Source organism: Cucumis sativus, chromosome 5 (genome assembly GCF_000004075.3).
Source record: "Cucumis sativus cultivar 9930 chromosome 5, Cucumber_9930_V3, whole genome shotgun sequence".
NCBI classification, from domain to species: Eukaryota; Viridiplantae; Streptophyta; class Magnoliopsida; order Cucurbitales; family Cucurbitaceae; genus Cucumis; species Cucumis sativus.
The window spans coordinates 24,799,517-24,819,832 of NC_026659.2; the positions used below are offsets into that span (position 1 = coordinate 24,799,517).

General features: G+C 31.2%; 2 protein-coding genes across 2 annotated transcripts; both read left to right on the forward strand.

Moving 5' to 3' along the window:
* Window positions 1–3,276: 3,276 nt before the first annotated feature.
* LOC101216623 (cysteine synthase) lies at window positions 3,277–10,261 on the forward strand. Its single transcript, XM_004135287.3, has 10 exons — window positions 3,277–3,685; window positions 4,109–4,218; window positions 4,463–4,520; window positions 5,083–5,346; window positions 6,216–6,353; window positions 8,182–8,233; window positions 8,335–8,414; window positions 8,703–8,762; window positions 8,984–9,064; window positions 9,839–10,261. Exons 1-10 carry the CDS (start codon window positions 3,449–3,451, stop codon window positions 9,929–9,931), a joined length of 1,173 nt encoding a protein of 390 aa, XP_004135335.1. The 5' UTR covers window positions 3,277–3,448; the 3' UTR covers window positions 9,932–10,261.
* A 4,836-nt stretch (window positions 10,262–15,097) lies between these two features.
* LOC101215260 ((+)-neomenthol dehydrogenase) lies at window positions 15,098–19,034 on the forward strand. Its single transcript, XM_004135283.3, has 4 exons — window positions 15,098–15,371; window positions 15,465–15,726; window positions 18,204–18,386; window positions 18,476–19,034. Exons 1-4 carry the CDS (start codon window positions 15,325–15,327, stop codon window positions 18,878–18,880), a joined length of 897 nt encoding a protein of 298 aa, XP_004135331.1. The 5' UTR covers window positions 15,098–15,324; the 3' UTR covers window positions 18,881–19,034.
* The last annotated feature ends 1,282 nt before the right edge of the window (window positions 19,035–20,316 follow it).

Here is a 20,316-nt window from a genome sequence, read left to right on the forward strand (position 1 = left end):
ACCCTTAGTTTTTGTTGTGTTCTCAAATAAAATTATTTTCTTATTCTAATATGGCGGAAAAGAAACGTTTGCGATCGAGAGTTTGAGAGAATATAAGAATATAAAATTATTAGAATGATTGTTATTTTAGTGCTACGTCATTTTTTTTGTTAGTCAACGTTAACCGATAGAGCATTTAAAACTATTTTTCAAACATCCAGGACTCAAGTATTATTTTTGAAACATTAGAGACTAAATAGACAATAACACTAAACTTTAAGAATCAAATGTGCATTTTTTTTCCAACTTTCTAAGATTAAAGGTGATGACGTGATATACGATATTTTTGATGTAGCAACAAGTGGCTCAATTATTCGGGTGTTCATCAATAAACCAAGAAAAACTAATTTAATGATGATAACAAAAAAAGTCAAATAATCAAAAGTTTGAAATTTTACAATATTTTATATAAGCCAATGAAAATTTGACACGTGGCAAAATATTTTATTTATATCATTTAGTGAAATGATCAAAATTCTTAGTATAATTTGAAATGCAGCTCATAAAAAAGTCGACCTATAATAATCAATCACTTGCTTGTTTAGCCTTTCTAACTCATATGTAGTTGAAATTTGTTTCGAAAAGCTTCTAAAAATTCTAAGAATTGTTATTACAAAATTTGTATTTTTTCGTAGCCAATAGAGAGATTTACTCTGAGAATTGTTCTTATAAAGTTTGTGAGATTAGATTTGTAAATCCAATGTGGAAGAGAGTATTTTTCATATTGTTTTTCATCCCAAAACATTATAAAAATAAAAATTCAAATATCTCACGTTTTATTGAGAGTAAGTTTGAACATAATCTCATATTTTTAATGAGTAAAAAATTGCGATATTAATAAAAAATAAGTTTCCTAAATTGACTTTCCGTTTACATTACTCATAAAAAAGAAAATCTATTACACATTATTTATAGAAAAATGGTAAAAAAGTAGAACATTTAACAAAATATGTACGCTTCAAGTAAAGTGTAATTTTTTAATTTTATTTTTAGTGATTTTGTTCTATGAAATATTTATATTTTGTCAAAATTTTCTATTTTTTTAAAAAACTTCTTATTTATATTCTAAATTTTATATGAAATTAAGTATTTTTTATAGAAAAATTAAGAATACTTAACTTAAATTGGAAAAGTTAAACAACAAATAGAACATTAACTATGAATTCGATAAAAAGTCTACGATACAAAACTATGAAAAAATGATAATCAAAACGAGCGTAGCTAAATTGGCATTAATATGTATTTGTGAGAAGATACCACTCTCCATCCTATTATACAAAGACTATGAAAAAAATGGTTCGAAGAGACGTAAATGACTTTTTTGGTTTTGTATTATTAAATATACAAAAGTTGTGTGGTTTTGAAGTTGTTTACAACTAACAAAGATAAGTAAATAATTACACAAAAGAATTAAAGTCAAGTTTAATAATTTGTGGCTAAATTGCTTTTAAGGTACGAAACCATATCATAACCACGTGAGAATTACTCCAATCCATCAGCTTTGTTTTCGAGTATTTTTAGAAGTCCAAGTAATTTTGTAGGGATGAGCAAGATAGATCGAAAAACCAAGTTGACCGAAATGGGTCAATTGAAAAACGATAAGGGTCGATCAGAGTTAAGTTTCAGAAAGTTTCGAACTTAAATTTTTTCAAAAAGTATTTTTAAGTGTTAAACCAACTCGATCGACCTATGATCACCCCTAATTAGTCGTGTATTTCAATCAGTAAAACTAAAACGACAACGCAATTTGACTCGTATAATTTTTTGTTGTGTTTTTTTAATATTTACATAACCAAATGGCAAGTCTTTAAAAGACCACTTTATTACTATTTTGATAAGAAATTATTTACATAATACATCAAAATCTAAGGTTTCATGAATAATTGACAGTAACATACTTAATTCTACCGATCTCGATTGTTAGTAAACAAACTTGTCAAAATCTCCGATTTCCTTAATAATTTTGTTATTTATTGTCATTTTTCATATCTTCATAGCATTATTGCCACGTCACTAGGGGAAGATTACAACTACAAGAAACCAATTATTGATAACAAAAAAATCAAAATTGCACCAATAAAAGTTAGAAGAAAGCAAAAATTGAGAGAACCTCACTCACAACCATCCACAAACAAAAAATCTTGAAAAGGAAATAACCAAAAAGTCTATGTCATTGGAAACCTTCCATAAATTATAGGTGTAAATGGTAAAAAGTAAAAAAAGTACTATTCACCCTCCATGCAAAAATTAAATGTAATAGATTCTTAGTGGTTTTTGAGAAAACTTTTATTTTCAAGGTAGAGAAATTTATATAGATATAAAAAAACAACGAAATATTACGAGCCCACGAAAGTCGACCTATTTTTTTTTATAAATATTCAAGGTTTGTTCCTTTTTCATCTTATTTTACCATTTTTCTTTTTCTCTTATTTTTCTGCAAATTTTATTTTATTTTTCCAAACGGTTATTTGGTTCAAGATGGTGTATATCTATGTTTTTAATATATATTTTTAAATTGTTATTTAGTTGTTTAAGATCATGTACCAAATATAAAACATCTTAAAAAATTGTTTGAAATATTAGTAAACAATCATCGTCTAGATTTGAGTAGTGAAATCTAGATGATCTGGTATGTGTACAAAATATATTACACGCGTAAGTGTCAATTAATCGTCCGTTGAGAAGAGATTTTTTTATATTTCTTATTATGATTGGTAGATTTTTTTCATTTTTAAAATTATTATATAAATATTTTGCCATTTTGTTATATTTTTCAAAAAAACCCCTCAATCAAATACTTTCATTAACATGTTCATACTTTTATTTATATTTTTAAATTTTTAATACTGATACAAAAATAAATCAATGTTTTTATTATATTATAAAAATAATAAGTATTTTTAGCTTGTAAAAGTGGTGAATATTTATTTACTAATTATATTTTACATTTTTCGTTAATAAATAGAGCTTTTACAAAAACAATAGTAAAAAAAATTTATGATAATAGAGTTGGTGTCAATTTGGAAGAGTAACAAATTTAAAAGTGAATCATTTTATAGTCATATAATTAACATGTGATAGTATGAGTTATTTTCTAAAAGTCCATATTTTACGCAGAAATATCCATACTTAAATGGAAATGTCATAGTACACGTGGCCCACTCATATGGTGGCAATAGAAAGAAAGGCCAAAAGAAGAAAAAAGAAAATATCTCACGAACGTTAATATTACTATGGAAAAGGAAACGAATAGACAGAAGCGGACAGCCTCACACACACAGTATAAAATCTCATGAAAGGAATAACGAAATAATCCGTCTCACTGGGAGCTCCAAGGGCCATTTCTGAGTGTTCGGATAAACAACACTTGTGAGCTTCACTACAATCCTCTCTTTTCTTCCCCCCATTAATGGCTTCCTCTTCTTTCATCAATTCCTCCATTTCCCCTCTCTCTTCCTCCGTCTCCAATTCCAAATCATCACTCCTCCTCTTCAATTCTCCCCCCACTTCTCTCAGAATCCTTCCATCTCTTCTTCACTCCAGTAAGAGCAATTTGCATGCCACTCTCTCTGTTACTTGCAAGGCGGTATCCATTAAGCCTCAAACTGAGATTGAAGATCTTAACATCGCTTCAGATGTAACTCAGGTGAACAAACTCCTCCTCCTTCTTTCACGGTTTCTTGATTTTTATTTGATTGCCTAAATTAAATTCCATGTTTGTGTTATTAAGCTTTGCCTCCGTCGTCGGTTATTGTCAATTCGTATAACTAATTTTTGTGGATACATTTTTGGATTGTAATGGTAATATCCTTCATTACGGTGGTTTTGGTATCATACCTTTGATTTTAGCATTTTTCTTGGTTCTGTTGTAGTAGTAGTAGTAGAGATCATGAAGAAGTCAGACTTCAGGAACCAAATAAATCGTGTTTTGAATGTTTAGGAACAGCTGTGTTTTCAGGAATCAAATAAAGTCACCTGGTCAATCTGTTTTCTCTTATTGTTTGAATAGATTGAACTTCACTTCACCCTATGTTTCTTTGCATTAATAGTTTATTTCCCTGAGATGCAGCTGGTAGGTAAGACTCCCATGGTCTACCTGAACAATATCGTCAAGGGGTGTGTTGCAAATGTTGCTGCTAAACTTGAAATGATGGAACCATGTTGTAGTGTCAAGGACAGGTGAGAAAATATAGCAGGAGGAAGTCAAGTGGTCAACTATTGTATGGCATACTGTTTTTGTCCGTTTATCCTGGTTATACCCCTTTCCAATATTCTTATGCCAACTATTGAGAGAATGATTACATGTCTCAGTGAATAGATTAACTGATGAAGCTAGCTAATAGGTTCATGTGAGTCATATACTATCTATGCTTATCAGAGAATGGGTGCATATTCTCACTATTTGTACTCATATTGTCTTCAGGATTGGATATAGTATGATTTCTGATGCTGAGAAGAAAGGGCTTATTTCACCAGGAAAGGTAAAATTATATGAGACAAAATTTTATTGCTTCTTGAATCTGCGTTTCATTACATATGTGATTGGATAAAAATGTGTTATTGAATAAATTATACACTGTATCCCTGTCTTCCCATGCATTTTTTGTTTTTAACATGTTTTCAGACCACGTTTAACACCACAACAGTAACTGAAAATATGACTACACGAAGCAGCTTGTCTTAGGGATTGAATTTTTTTAATGCCCTGTCTGAGTGTCATGTATACTTAAGCATATGGACCTTCTCATGGTTCTTTAAAAATAAGAACTGCGCTTCTCATTTTAGATACTTGTATCAACAAAGAAAACTTGCAGAGTAACATATCAAAACTGTTGGTTAGTTATGACATCTTCTTTTTATACTTTCCTACCTCCCATCATGATAGTGATTATCATTATTAAGCTGCATATCTTGGGTGTGCTATTTTGTTTTATAACTTGGAACCATTAGATAAATATTTCCGATCTCTACTTGATGTAAGTGCAGAAATTTTCTGGTCTGGCCCAGAATACTCAATAACATTATACTCTTGTGTATTTTCAGAGTATTTTGGTTGAACCTACCAGTGGAAACACAGGAATTGGTCTTGCATTTATTGCTGCTTCAAAGGGATACAAACTAATATTGGCCATGCCAGCTTCGATGAGTTTGGAGAGGAGAGTTCTTTTAAAAGCATTTGGAGCCACAGTTGTATTAACGAATCCAGCAAAAGGCATGAAGGGAGCAGTTGAGAAAGCTGAAGAGATCCTACAAAAAACACCTAATGCTTATAAGCTCAATCAATTTGACAATCCTGCTAACCCTAAGGTATGGCGTTTAAAATATTACGTGAAAAGACCTTGATCACCTAGTTATTTTAAATTTAAGACCCAATTAAAATTAAATCAAGGTTGCTACTTTTTCATAATAAGTATGTGGTCACACAGTTGCTCATGTACAAATAATTGTTGAACTCTAGAGCTAAAGTGTTTGAATATTTATTAATTAAAGATGCACGTACAGGAAAAGAGTGGGGGAAATTTTTTAAATTTTGAGTGTGAAAAAGACCATAATAGTTTTTTTAACTCATAAATTTATAGCACTACAAAACTTAATTTTTCACTTTCTGTTCTTTTATTTCTAAGTATGCCAAATCATATCTCGGAATTATATCTCCTGAGTGGATGCACTGAAAGTTATGCAACCCAATTGAAGTGGCAAGTGAAACTTTCCCATTAAGGACAACTATTTTGCATTAAGATTACGCAGCTAAAAACATACCCATACAAGTTATCATTGCCTAAGTTTCTACCTTGGAACATTCTGTATTTTGATGTAGCAAATATAATTAAAGATATGGAAGCTACTGTTTGTGAAGGTCCGACATGAACTCTACTACCAGACAAAATGCGAGTACAGTAGAGAAGAGTTCAATAGTTTTCAACATCTATAAACAAGAGTCGCTTTGTTTGCATGACATACTTTGAAATCTAATATCAAGGCCTAGACTTTGTTGTCACGGATGATATGACTAAAACAAAGAACAGTTCAGTAGCTTTAAACATCTATATAGAAGCATGGTTGTGATTTCATGGCATACTTAAAAATTTAAGTTTGTCTTGATTCTTTTGTAATGGAAGATATCATATGGCTTTTGCAAAGGAAAGCTTTGATGAAATACGAGTTTGAATTTTCAGGTACACTATGAGACAACTGGTCCAGAGATATGGGAAGATACTAAAGGCAAGTTGGATATTTTAGTTGCAGGAATTGGAACAGGTGGTACAATTTCTGGTGTTGGCCGGTTTTTGAAAGAGAAAAATCCAAATATTAAGGTAATATTATTTTCTAAGCAGTTAGCTACGTCGAAGTAGCATTATATTTATTTTATTTAAATTTGAGTTTGTTGAACGGTAAGGTATAAGGTAGAGCATTAATTAGCCTAGGTATCTAACAAGTAACAACGAGAATGAAGGGTGAGGGTCAAAGTTTTCTTTTATAGGCTCGTCTTCTTATTTATTTCTTTCATTTTCTCTCTTATTTTTACTTATTTCTAGTTATTGAAAAGAAACATCTTGAAAAGAGTGTTCTTTCTCAACCCCTCTCCAGACTTCTTTCCCACCCCCCCACCATTTGCCATCAACCATGACCCCTCCCTTTTCACCAACCTCTCAACAACATCAACACGACCGGCTCACCACACTCAGCTATCTTTGAGCTAAAGTAATATACCATTGAACTAGACCACATATATAAAGGAGAAGAGACTAAAATCAGAGTTGACGGAGAACCACTTACTTTTCATCTCCATTTGTCTACCATTGCTTCACTGGCCATTTGACTGCTTTAAAGACCTATAACATGCTTTGCTCAAACAACGTTTTTTTGGAAAGTTTTGAAACGAAGATCAAACTTTATGATGGGTAGAGAAGAGAGTCAATTAAAAGGGTACCTAGTAGTAGAGATCACAAAGTTTGATAGCAATGTTGGACTTGACAAAATTATTGTACTTATATGCATTGAAAGAAAAGCCTGGGGAGCCTTCCTAAATCTTTTATCCAATCATATAACTACTTCATAGAGCATTAGCCCGACCACACCCACCTCCCCCAATAGCTCTTTTGAAGACAGTGGCACATCCTGTAAAGAAGTATTGAAGAAGGAACAAAAAACTTCATTAACAGATGTCCACATTATCTTGATCTCGTTCATTGGTATATAATCACTTAGGAGAGTTGGAACAACATATCAGCCGCCTGTGCGGTAGATCCTTTCCAAGCAGACATGAGATTGTTGAAGTGCGAACATTATAGCAAAAATCTTTTGCAACATTGTAGACTGGTACAAGGTTGATCCTTTCAACCTAAAGTTATTGGTTTGGTTGCTTGAGATAGCCAAAAAGAACATGGCCGTCTCTTCATTTGGAGGTTGGACTAAGTTATTGCAACTTATCCACAATGCTATCAATACCCAAGAGAGAATGTAAGATCACGTCCCTTGTCTTTTTCTCCACAAGGTTGTATTATCTGTAAAGCTGCACAGGAGTCCCAAAGTCACTTATTTATCAACTGTCATTATGCCATAAGCTATTGGAAAAAACTGATTGATGGCATCAGAGTGGCACCTAACTTCTCCCTTTTGACGTCAATGGTCTTCTTAATTACACCCTAATGGCAACCCTTACACTGAAGGGAAAATAATTCCTTGGATGAATCTCAATCAGCCTTTTTCGTGGATAATTTGGAAGAGACACAACAAATCTTTTTTTCAAGATAGGGAGACTCTTTTGATTGTTACTTCGAAGATAACCTTTTTCTTGATATGACTTCGTGCAAATCACTGCTTTGGGTTGACCTAGTGGTAAAATAGGAGACATGCTCAATAACTAATTAAAAGGTCATGGTTTCAATCCAAGTGGCCACCTACCTAGGAATTATTTTTCTATGAGTTTCCTTGACACCTAAATGTTGTAGGGTCAGAAAAAAATCACTACTTTTTATAGATCTCACCTCTCTTTTGATCAATAGGAGAGATCTTTTATAACTTCTTTAATTTGGGCATTAGCCATTCTTTCATAAATTTCCTACACCCAATGAAATTTGCTTCTTATATAAATATATAGTTATTATAGTCTAAGAGCTTTTCTTCGGTTCCATTCTACAGGTTATTGGTATTGAACCTACTGCAAGTAACGTAATTAATGGAGGAAAGCCTGGTAAGTAAACCATTTAACTTCTACTGATTATTATTTATGCATTTTATTTATTTTTTATAACACTAAACAGCGGTGTCCATTATATTATTATGGAAACACAGGACCTCATAAAATTCAAGGAATTGGAGCTGGTTTTATACCCAATAATTTGGATGAAGGTGTAGTTGATGAAGTCATCGAGGTCTGTTGCACTCAATTAAGCATTTTTCTCTTCTAGTTAAACCTCTATGTGAGAATTGAATGTTCCAGCCAGCAACATACAACCTTGTTTAAGATTAATCCAAGTGCAGAATTAATGCTCCCTAGCACTATAAATGATCTGATATTCCTCAAGACAACACTGTGCACTGGAAACTAGTTGGCTGAGATATGCCTTATTTATATTGTTGGCAGGATAACGCACATAATATAACTCTTAAGGCTTATTTAGGTTTCCATTTAAAATTCTGACCAGTAGTGACCGATGCAGATATCCGATGAAGAAGCTATTGAGACTGCAAAACAATTGGCAATGCAGGAAGGCTTACTGGTTAGTGTACTCATTAATCTTTTTTACCAGTGTGAAATGTCAATCTTGAACCGATGAAAAAGTTTTCAATCTGAAATGATATGTCAAAAGACTCAAAACAGAAAAGAAGTGTTTTTTCAGCTAACTCAACTCTAAAAAGTGAGGTTACTTTTTTAGGCCCGTTCAATATTTTCCGAAGTGTACGTATAGTTCCTGAGGTTAACTCATTGACTTGTTATTAGGTGGGTATTTCTTCTGGAGCAACAGGAGCTGCCGCACTGAAAGTGGCAAAAAGACCTGAGAATGCTGGAAAGCTTATTGCGGTATGCACCCTTTTTGTGTATATAGATAAACTTTAATTGGTTTTCCCCTTCTCATGGTCAGTTACGAAATTTCTCTAGGGAGGGAAAATGGCAGGCTGCTCAATGTTTGAAGTTGGTTGGATAAGAGAGAATATCACGTATTTTTTTATCTATTTTTTGGAGTCAAATTCAGAAAGATATAGGATATTTCATTGTTGTCTTAGCATCTTTTACCCAACCAAAGAAGCTTTGGTAGTACGCAATACTGGGACAATTTTAAAGTCTTTGAGCATTGGGATTTGACCTGCTGATGGCATTTTCTTTTCTTTATTAAAGACATTGATTATAGGACGAAGCCTTTGGAAATATGATCTGAGGGATAAACTGCACAAATATCTTTTAAAAAATGTCTAAAAAATGTCTATTGCTTATAATCGTATATGAATGGGGTTGAGGATTCCACCTTGGAAAGGGGCCTCATATTCCTTTAAAGATAGGTGAGCTACTTTCTCTTGTTGCTAATTGATTTTGACACTTCTCTATTTACTAATTGATTTTGACACGAAGGATAAACCGTGCAGGTATCTTACAAAAAAATGTCTATTTCTAATATTAGTATATGATATATGAGTTACTTCTCTGTCAATTGATTTTAAGATGAAACCCTATACTATCTAATAAACAAAAGGACTCGTTTCGACTTATATATATATTGTCAACTAAAATCTTCTTGTCATTTTGTTTCCCATGAGTTGAATTAATTCTCTGTCACCTAATTAATCACTCCCTTTTCAGGTTGTATTTGCAAGCTTTGGCGAACGATACCTATCCTCTGCCCTTTTCCATTCAATCCGAGAAGAATGCGAAAACATGCAACATGAGCCATGAAAAACCATTTTAATTAGACCTCCAATTCATCACACCAATGCAGGAAGGAATAGAAGTGGAACGGTAGACAATCGAAGCCGGGCCAAGTGATAGGTTGTTGTTAGTTGGCTTTGTTTATTTGGTGTTTTGTTGGGAACTGTTGTTTTAAAAGGTAGGCTTTATGTTGGTGCAATTTGAATAATAATAATAATGTGTTATTTTTGTTGGAGAGAACGATCCCTTCTCAAATTCACTGCAGTCTATGCAACGTTTGGATTTTGTAAGTCGAACCCTTACAGATTTCTTCTCAGGAATTCAGTGACAATAAGAATTTTAGTGGTCATGTTTATCTCCATTTTTTTTTCTTTTACGACGACGATAACAAGGTTGGAGGACTGAGTCTCTAATTTCTAAAATCTAAGATTATGAATTTATCGTCCTTTTCATATTTTAGTTCGAGCTTGTCATGAGAGGTAAAAACTTGAACATATTTTTTGCCAGATGACCGAGGCATACAATCGGGTTGGAGTAAAATCATGGACCAACCCATATGTATCCGGGTTGACAATAAAATGAACCCAATCTCAACCCAATCCAAAAAACTCGAGTTAAAAAATTCGAATTGGGTAGAGTTAAGTTGGTGGGTTGGTTTTTATTATCTCTTACGAAGTGCAAGGTGACATTACTTTTAGGTTTATATATACATATATACATACATAATCGGGTTGGGTCGAGTCAGCTTGACTCCTGGCTCAATTTTTTTTTTCCTCTAATTTTCTAAATCAACTCAATCCTTACGATTTGGGTTGGGTAATCCGAGTTGGTCAAGTTATTGATTTTTTTTTAACATCTTTAACTAAATTATAAGTGAAGTAAAAAAAGATATGAATTTGATGAATGGTTTGTGTTATTTTTAAGCCTAGTTGAAGTAGATGTAAATAGAGAGATTAACTAAAACAATACTCTTTTCAAGTGTTTGAAATATTTTTAAATTTTCTTGTTGGGAGTGAATAGGGTGGCAATGGTGGGGGCATGTATGTGTTATTATTACTCACATGACAGTGGCACTCTCATTTGACCAAAAAGATAGTGAGAGTTATGTCAATCCTTTTCTTTGAAAAAACTTTTATATGTTTCCTATAAACTATAGCATAAAGCAAAGCTTGGGCATATTCCACTTAGAACAAACCCACCCAGAATTAATTTGATTGGTGAGGATATGAGTAGACTAGGGGTTTGTAATCTAGATGTGGCACTTAAATTCAGGTTATAATTGGTTCAAAACTCCAATCTTCTCTTTTTAAAAAGTTATAGCATGAGAATGTTGGCATGTTGTTGGTTGTTATACCATTCAGTAGGGAATTATATGGTCAAGTCTTGGATTTGTACAAAGATATGTTATTCAACTTCAATTCAACCGAGGAAGTGGTGTACGACTAATTGGTCAAGTTGAATCGGTTAAAGTAAGTATTAACTCAATGTTTAGCTTACTAACTTTACAAACTAAGCAAAATTTAGTTATTTTTCAATTTAATCTTCTTAATTCCTTAAGCTTGGTTGGTAAGTTTGAAAATCAAAGACATAGCCTTGACTTTTTTCCTTTGAGATGCGTTGTTTTCCATCCCACCTCTTAATTTTCTATTGAGTTATGGTCCACGTCGTAATCTTCATGCGCGTCTTACCAAATAATGCAACCACAAGGTCTACCACACATAATAAAAACAAAGGGTTACCTTTATATATATATAATTCTACACGTGAATCAAACATACATGTTAAAGTTATTATAATTAGTGGAGTGGGTTGTAGCATAGTATACTATATAATAGAAAAGATGTGAAAAGCAAAGAAATGTAATGAGAGAAGTAGTTTTATACAATAAAATTAGTTGGAAGTCGAAAAGTACATATAGGGCTATCACATTGCCTAATTGTAGCCTTTAATAGTTTATAGGCTCTCTCAAATGTAAAGCACATGGAAACTACAATTGAATTATAATCAAAGTTAAAAAACAAAGTATTTAACTAATCAACCAAAGTTAGACATGATCAAAAGTGATTATGACTAACATATATATGTTCGTTCTTAGAGATTTCACATTTGTATGTTTGGTACGTAGGAAATTTGAAAAGAAGAGATTTAGTGGAAATAAAGTTGTATTTTTTGAGTTTTTAAGTATGTGTTTGGTAGCATATTTAAAAATTAGATTATATTAGTTCGTAGTAAATTATTATTATTCTTAGTTAATTTATGAATATGGTTTACAATCACTGTTTTGTAATATTGTATAATTTATAGAAACGAGTTTAGTTTTTAAATGTCGTTCTCATCTTTATTTACTATTATTCTTCATTTCAAAACTTAAATACTATAAAATTGTTGTTTTTCAAAATTAGTCCTATTTGGATTATAGAATTCGTAACCGTTTTCACGGACACAACTTGAGAGTTGGTTTGCCTTACTCATCTTTGTAATAGTATCATAGTCTATAAAACTCAAACACGTACTCGAGTCAATAATTTTATATTGAAATATACGACCAAAGAAAGGCTCACCTAGATCAAGAATCATAACGCGAATAGTTCACTTTTAGTTTATACTTTGCTTGTCAATCAATTTTAGAATAAAACTCGTGTTATTTAGTTACTCACGTAACTTTAAAAGGCATGCAAAATGGAATATAATAAACTTAAGCTTTCATTATCTGAAAGCCTTAGTCATGCATCCTTTTGATATAAAGTAGTTTTACATGTGATTAAGAACATCGTCCCTTTTTAATTTAGGAATAGTTGCAAATTTAGCAATCAGATTCAAAATAATTAAGTATATAACAACAATTGAAAAAAAATTTGCAAATATTACAAAATTTGTTAAATTCTATATATAATAGAAGTCTATCACTGATAAACCATGTTGCATATATCGGTCTATTAATTCGAATCTATCAACGATACAAGTCTATCGGTCATAGTTTTGCTATATTTGCAATTTTTTTAAAATGTTGCTACGCCTTTAAATTTTTATTCCTAAAATGACCATTAATTATAATTTCTCTTTAATTTAATATTATTACACGATATATATCTATATATATATAAAATAATAAGTTTTTTTGTAATTAAAAGTGAAGATGTGAAATCGCCAAAACGCTTTGGGTAATTGAAATCGCCTTCCCACCGTCGTGAATGGTGGAGGAAAAGTTCGCCTTTACAACCATTTCCCCATATCCAACTCTTCCCTCCACATTTATCAAATACCATTTCTATACTTTTTCTTTTTTCTCTTTTCTAACCTATTTAAACCCGAAGACCAATTAAATTAAAAATAAGTTCGTTCTAATCAATTGTTACTTTAAGAATAATAATTAAGTATATAGCAACATTTAAACAAATTTGCAAATATAGTAAAATATGTTGCTCATAGATTTGCATGATCTATGAGTCATAGATCAATATTTGCAAAAAGGTCTATTAGTAGTGAAAACTTCTATCATCGATAAAATTTGACAAATTTTGTTATATTTGTAAATTTTTTAAAATGTTGCTATATACTTAATTATTTTGAATTTAATTGCTAAATTTACAACTATCCCATCAAAATGTTTACAAAGATAACAAAAATAGTACTGTATGTATTATGATACATTGTGTCTAACATGAAACAGATAGCTAGATATAGTCCATTTCGATCTATCTCAGATAAACTGTTATATATTTTTTTGTTGTATTTGTAAATATTTTTAATTATTTTGTCATTTAAAGTAATTTTTCTTGCTTATCGTCTAGAGAGATCGTAATTTAAATCGTACGTTTTTTAAAAAAAGAAACTCTTATGAATAGCAAAAAAATTGAAACTATTTGTAGAAAAGAAATGTAAATGGCTATAAATTAAAATGGATGAGTATTTGTTTGTTTGAGAGTATTATGTGCTTAAAAATGTAACAAATAAAGTTAAACATGAAATATAAGGTAAGATTATAAAAATCATAAGTAAAAAATACATAAAGAATAAAGTGTGAATGCACACACACCTATATAATCAATAATATGAAGCAAATTGTTGGGCACACATGTTTGAGTTGTTAATTATTAAACCTAACATAACCATATCATATATATATATATTATATGAATTAAGCCAAAGTTAGCATTGTTATTTCTAAAAACACATGTGTGTGTTTGAGAATATATGTTAATTAAGTACTTAACGATTAGAGATCGATACTGTTATCATATAATATTAGAAATTTGAGGATCGGATTGGATGGTAAGATCGATTTAATAGACAATTCAAACTATGTTTGATATATTGATCATAGTTCATTAAATGTGATCTGAATAGTTTAGTTTTAAGTATACATTCCAATTTTAGTATTTATGATATATTTTTTTTCTTTTTAATTTTTTCTGTCTAAAACTTAAATTTATTATTATTATTATTATTTGGTTCTATTACATATTTTAAATATACATTTAATATATATGGTTTTGTATTTTTTTTAACACCAATTTTCTTGGGTTCCATAACTGATTTTCCAAACTATACTTTTTAGGAATTTAAAATGATTTTCAAAAGTAAGTTGGGGAGATAGTGCCTAACTGTCCAATTAACCTTACTTTTCTAAACTTAAAAAGAGAAAATAAAAGTGTTATTTATTTATTTGAGTAAACAAAAACTAAACCATACCATATGGATTGAGTTGGAGTTGAATGAATCATCCGAATTTTTCAACAACTCTAATAAGAGTGAGTAAATACGAAAAACTGAAAAGAAAACTAACTAAAAATTGATCAATCAATCAACAATTTGTTTGCATTCTTCGATAACCAATATCAGTTTAAACGTTTACTAAAGTTGACTCCACGACAATTAAATTGAAAATGAAATCTATATCCAACCACTACACACCTTACCCTTTTGCACGAAAACAAAAAATGAATGGATTAATTGCATGGAATTTCTTCTTAACCTATATTTGGCCCAACAACATTAGAAGGGTAAGGAAGAAAATTTTGCATTTTTTTATTTGAATACATTTAATTTAATTCAAAAATATTTTGGAAATTTAAAAAATATTGTGAGATGGAATTTATGATCATGAATATTTGGACTATTTTTGGAAAAGTTTGAAAAAGAAAAATAATGATATTATTTAGGGGTGAAACAAAAGAAAAGGTTTAAGAATGAATAGAAGCGTAAAAAAATGATGGAAGGAAGAGTTTAGAAATGGCGGTGAAGGGCGGGGCCTAGCTTTCTCTCATCTCCCACGTTCCCTCTCTTTTCTTAATTTCATCTAATCTTCTTCACTTTCCCACTTGGCTTCTCCTCATTTCCCCCATCTATCTCTATTTACTATTTATTCTCCTCTTCTTCTTCTTCACTTCCTCAATCCCCCATGCCTTTTTCTTCATTCCATGGATTCCAAACAATTTGACCTCTCTTCTTCCCTCCCCTCACACAGGTATATATAATTCCATATTCAATCACCCCATCCATCTCATCCCTTTCCTCTCATTCCACTCTCTCAATTTTGTTTTTAATTACTCCCCTGCAGGTGGTGGTCGAAGAACACCGTTGCGATCGTCACCGGAGCGAATAAGGGCATAGGATTTGCCCTAGTTAGGAAATTAGCGCAATCGGAACTCACTGTCGTATTAACGGCTAGAGATGAAGTAAGAGGATTAAAAGCCGTTGAAACGCTGCGAAATGAAGGACTAGGCCATGTTCTGTTCCGGCGTCTTGATGTTTCCGATCCCGACTCCATTGTTGCCTTCGCCGCCTGGTTCGGTTCCAATTTTCAAGCTCTCGACATTCTTGTGAGTATTTCTTTCTTAATTTTTGGAATTAATCTTCCTTCCTTCCTTCACTTTCTCTCTCGCTTTGCATCATCATTTCACTTGCACGCATTCTGTTTCTTAGGGAACGCAACTACTCTTCGTTTTCTTCTTTATAAATTTGCAAATTCATCCCTGAAGTTTGGTGAAATTAGAATTGTTAGTGTCCTGTCACGTCACGGACTTATAAACAACACTTCACTTCAGCCGATGCTCCATTCTATTCTGTCTCTTGTTGTCACGTTGTGTTAATTAAAATTACGATCCTTCAAATCTCCACAAAATGTGCCCAAAATATCCATATATATGTATGTAGTAAGTGAATACTCATTGTTCTCAACAAATTATTATCATTATTTTCTTAGATTACATGTTCATAGTCTGTACTATTTTTTTAACATTAAAATAACTTACATATATCTTCCAAATACAAATTCTTATTACCCAATTCTTATAATTATGCTATCAGCTCCTTGCCATTTTTGTTTTCTAAATTATGGTTTGAGATTTTTCAAGTTCTCCTAACCATTTCATTTCTACTTTTTTTTAAAATTATTTTTTATATAATTCCAATAAAAAATTATTTGTTTTTTTTTTAAATCCAGTCTAATAATCGGACAGATTGGACTACCCAAGTTGAAAATTTTGGTTTTTTTTGAGTTGAGTTGAAAACTTTAGTTCAATGCACTCGAATATATATATATATAAAAGTAAAGTGAGAAGTATTGCGTTAAACAATTGTGTAAGAAGTTAAGTGATCGTATAAAAAGTTAGTCGATTATTTAAGAAGGAAACGATCGCTTGGATTAGGAATGAAAAAAAAATAACCCGACGACCAAACCCCTAAAATTAAAAAGTTAATTGGATTAATTTGGGTTGTCAATCCAACCAATTCGAAAATACGGATTGGTTGAGAATGTTTCCCAATCCAACCTGTTTACACTTCTATCTTTTTCTTTTCTTTATTTAGAATGTAAGTTGAGTATCTCGGATGGACGTCCTTGATGTAACTGTGTGTTTAGTTTTACTTTTTAAAGTGTTTGTTTTAAAGAATAGATCTTTACGAAAAAATTTAAAGTTTTTTAGAACCTTTCGTTTAAATCCAAACGATATTATTGAAGAATATAATTTTCTTTTATAGTCTAGGTATGCTCTATGTTTGCCTTGTCTTTTCTGTTTTTTGTTTTTGTTAATTCTGTTGGTTCTATTTTGTTTTTATGTTAGTTCACATAGTTAGGTATGAGACAAATAAATTTTGTAGGTGAATTTAATATAAACGGTGGTGAAGCCATTGGAATGAGTAATTTAAGATCTGTGTGACAGAGGATGAAATTCAAAATTAATTATTGATTAAAGTAAAAAACGAAATAAATGTCATATTAGATAATAGAAATAAAATAGGATTCAAACTGTTTTTTCAAACCTAATTAACTAACTCAGTGTTTGAGACACTCTAAGTTTTCCATTTAGTTGACAAGATGATATAGACTTTGACTTACAGTATGATTAAATTTTTCTGAAGTATTTATAAATTTAGGACATTTTCAAATATTTAGAAAATTTCTTTTAGGATGTTAGTAATCTTTAAACACGTTCAACCTTGAAAGATTTGTTATAGAGACCTAAGTAATTGTAGAGTTATTTTTGTTTGTAATTTATTATAGGAGACATGATCACATGTTATGCTATAATATTCTTATTTAATAGTTCTACCAAAGATTTTAAAAAGTGGAAAACAAAAGTCAAAGAATTATTGGGTTTCATTTCACGTTTCTTTAAAAGAAAAGTAAAAACTGTTGTCTTGTGGGGGACGACTGGCAATAACTTTATGTAACTCTTTTTTTTCCAACTTTTTTCGTTTTATTAATGTTTTACAACCCTTTTTAGCCATAAGAATCAACACTTTCTAAAACTTCAATATATTGCGAAATAAATAAATATACATATATATATTATTTGTTTGTATTGACCAATCTTCATTTTTGTGTATTTCCACTTGAGTTGGGCACAAAGTCTAGTCTTCATAACCTCAAAAAAAAGTTATGCTCTTTGACTACTACCTCCACGCCGCCCCCCTCTCGCCAGGATTATATCATACACACGCTACAATAATATTCCACTCAATTATGATAGTTAGGTTGCTTTTTTTTGTTTATTTTAGTTTCCCACCTTTGAAAAATATGTTCGTTGTATATTCCTAAGTTTTGAAAAGCATTCCCATTTAGTTAGAGTTTTCAAAATGCATTGTTTTTTATGAACTGTGGTTGAACAATTAGATGATTGGTAAAAACATACCATATCACTTCCTTTGTGCTATGTGGTTGGTATAGATCGCAAAAAAGAGAGATTGAGTCCCACATAACATATGTAAATAATTAAATTCCATTTTTTTTTTTTTTTGTTTAATAATAAATATTCACATAAGTGAGATTTGGTTGGGTCTTGATTTACTCATGCAGGTAAACAATGCAGCAGTGTCATTCAATGACATATACGAGAACTCAGTTGAAAACGCAGAAACAGTCATGAAAACAAATTTTTACGGCCCAAAACTACTGATCGAAGCTCTAATTCCTTACTTCCGCTCTTCTTCTTCCAAAACCCGAATTCTAAATATCACCTCAAGGCTGGGAACCGTAGATGTAAATTAAATTAACTTTTGTTTTTTTCATTGAGATGATTATATTTATACTTCATATTTGATATAATATTGTTATCTAAAATAATGCAGAAAGTAAGGAACGTAAAAGTGAAAGAGATTCTAGAGAGTAAAGATGTGAGTGAGGAAGACATTGAGGGTGTAGTGAATGCATTTCTGGAGGACGTGAAGACAGGGACGTGGAAGAAGGGAGGCTGGCCGGCACTATGGACTGAATATGCCATGTCGAAGCTGGCGTTGAACACTTACACTAGAGTTTTGGCGAAGCGATACGGTGTGTATGGGAGTGTGAGTGTGAATAGTTTTTGCCCTGGCTTCACACAGACGTCGATGACAGGTGGGAAAGGAACACATACAGCTGATGCCGCCGCACTCGTTGGTTCTAGACTCGCTTTGTTGCCGCCTCACCTGTTACCTACAGGCCAATTCTTCTTCTGGGGGCCTAACTATACAGTACCCAGAAAGTCTAAATTATAGAACCACATACTCTTCATCTTTGTTGCTTCTTGTTTTAATAATGCTGCTATATTATTTATATATTCTTGAATTTTCATAAACATAACGGTTCAAAATTACTATTGGAATAGAATTTTCTTATAACTTCAAATGAAAATTAGGAGATGGTAGTTGATAGTGACTTCTCAATTGTCAAAAAATTCTAAAAGACTTTTATGCTATAGATATAATCTTAAACAAGAGATTTTAGGCACTTTGAGTATAGTATAGTTTATGTTTCAAGGTGTACTACATTAGGTTGAAAGCTTGAACACTTACACCAAAGTTTTGGCAAAGTGACATACATTCATTAGTGTGTTGAATAGTTTTTTCATTTGCTTCACACAAACATGCGTCGTCCACACGACAGATATCGTTGTCACCTTACCGACTATCAGCTGGCCCGTTCTTATGGAGAACCTAACTATAATAATGTATCTATGAAACTCCAAATTATAAACTGTGGGGAATGGCAATGACACACCTTGTTCCATGCCATTCCCTTTTCTATAATAATTCAATTTCTTCAAAAGAAATTGTCATATAATAGACATTTGCTGTACTGTTTGAACACCACATAGATGATTGCTACTAGCTAGCTAGTCTTTTCTTATAAACATACCCTTCAACTTCTTTCATTCTTTTAAAAGTTACAGTAGCAAATATTACAATTAAATTTTTGAAAATGTTTCAAAACTATCTCATCAACTTTGATGGTTAACTAAGACATATTCGACATAAACATCTTTCGTGATTTAATACTAACAATCAATAATCAATAAACTATAAATTATAATATAATGTACCATAAACAAATTTGTATATTAAAATTGTGCAATAGAAAAAGAAATCATTAGAAAGATATTTATATTTGTGAAGATTGGGTTCAGGAAATATGTTGAAAAATGAAGTCAATCATCTTTCAATAATTGGGGACTAAGTCTAACAAAGTAACAAACGAGGAAAAGGCAAAAGTTTATAAATATATTGAATATTATTCGGACGTGAATTATATAATAATTAAATAAGATTATTGGCAATAATTAAGATCATGACAAAATATTTTCGTTCACACTACATGGGACTTTATTATATTGTTTATTTATTATTATCATTGTTACTTTTGGATTTATATTTTATTAAATTAAATTGTTGAAATGCTTACGACATAATATTTCTTATGAAAATTACTACAAAATGCCAAAATATTTAGATCGTTTATATAAATAATATTAAATAAATTATTTGATGTCACATAAGATATGTACACAACTATCGTAGTAGATAGTTTTTGTTATAGTATCATTTGAAATAAGAGAAAAACAATGTAAAAGAAATACTTTCGTTTTCAATGCCTTTGTGAGATCGATGAACATGAGACAAATAACTCATTCCCAAAACTTATGTTATGTACGTAT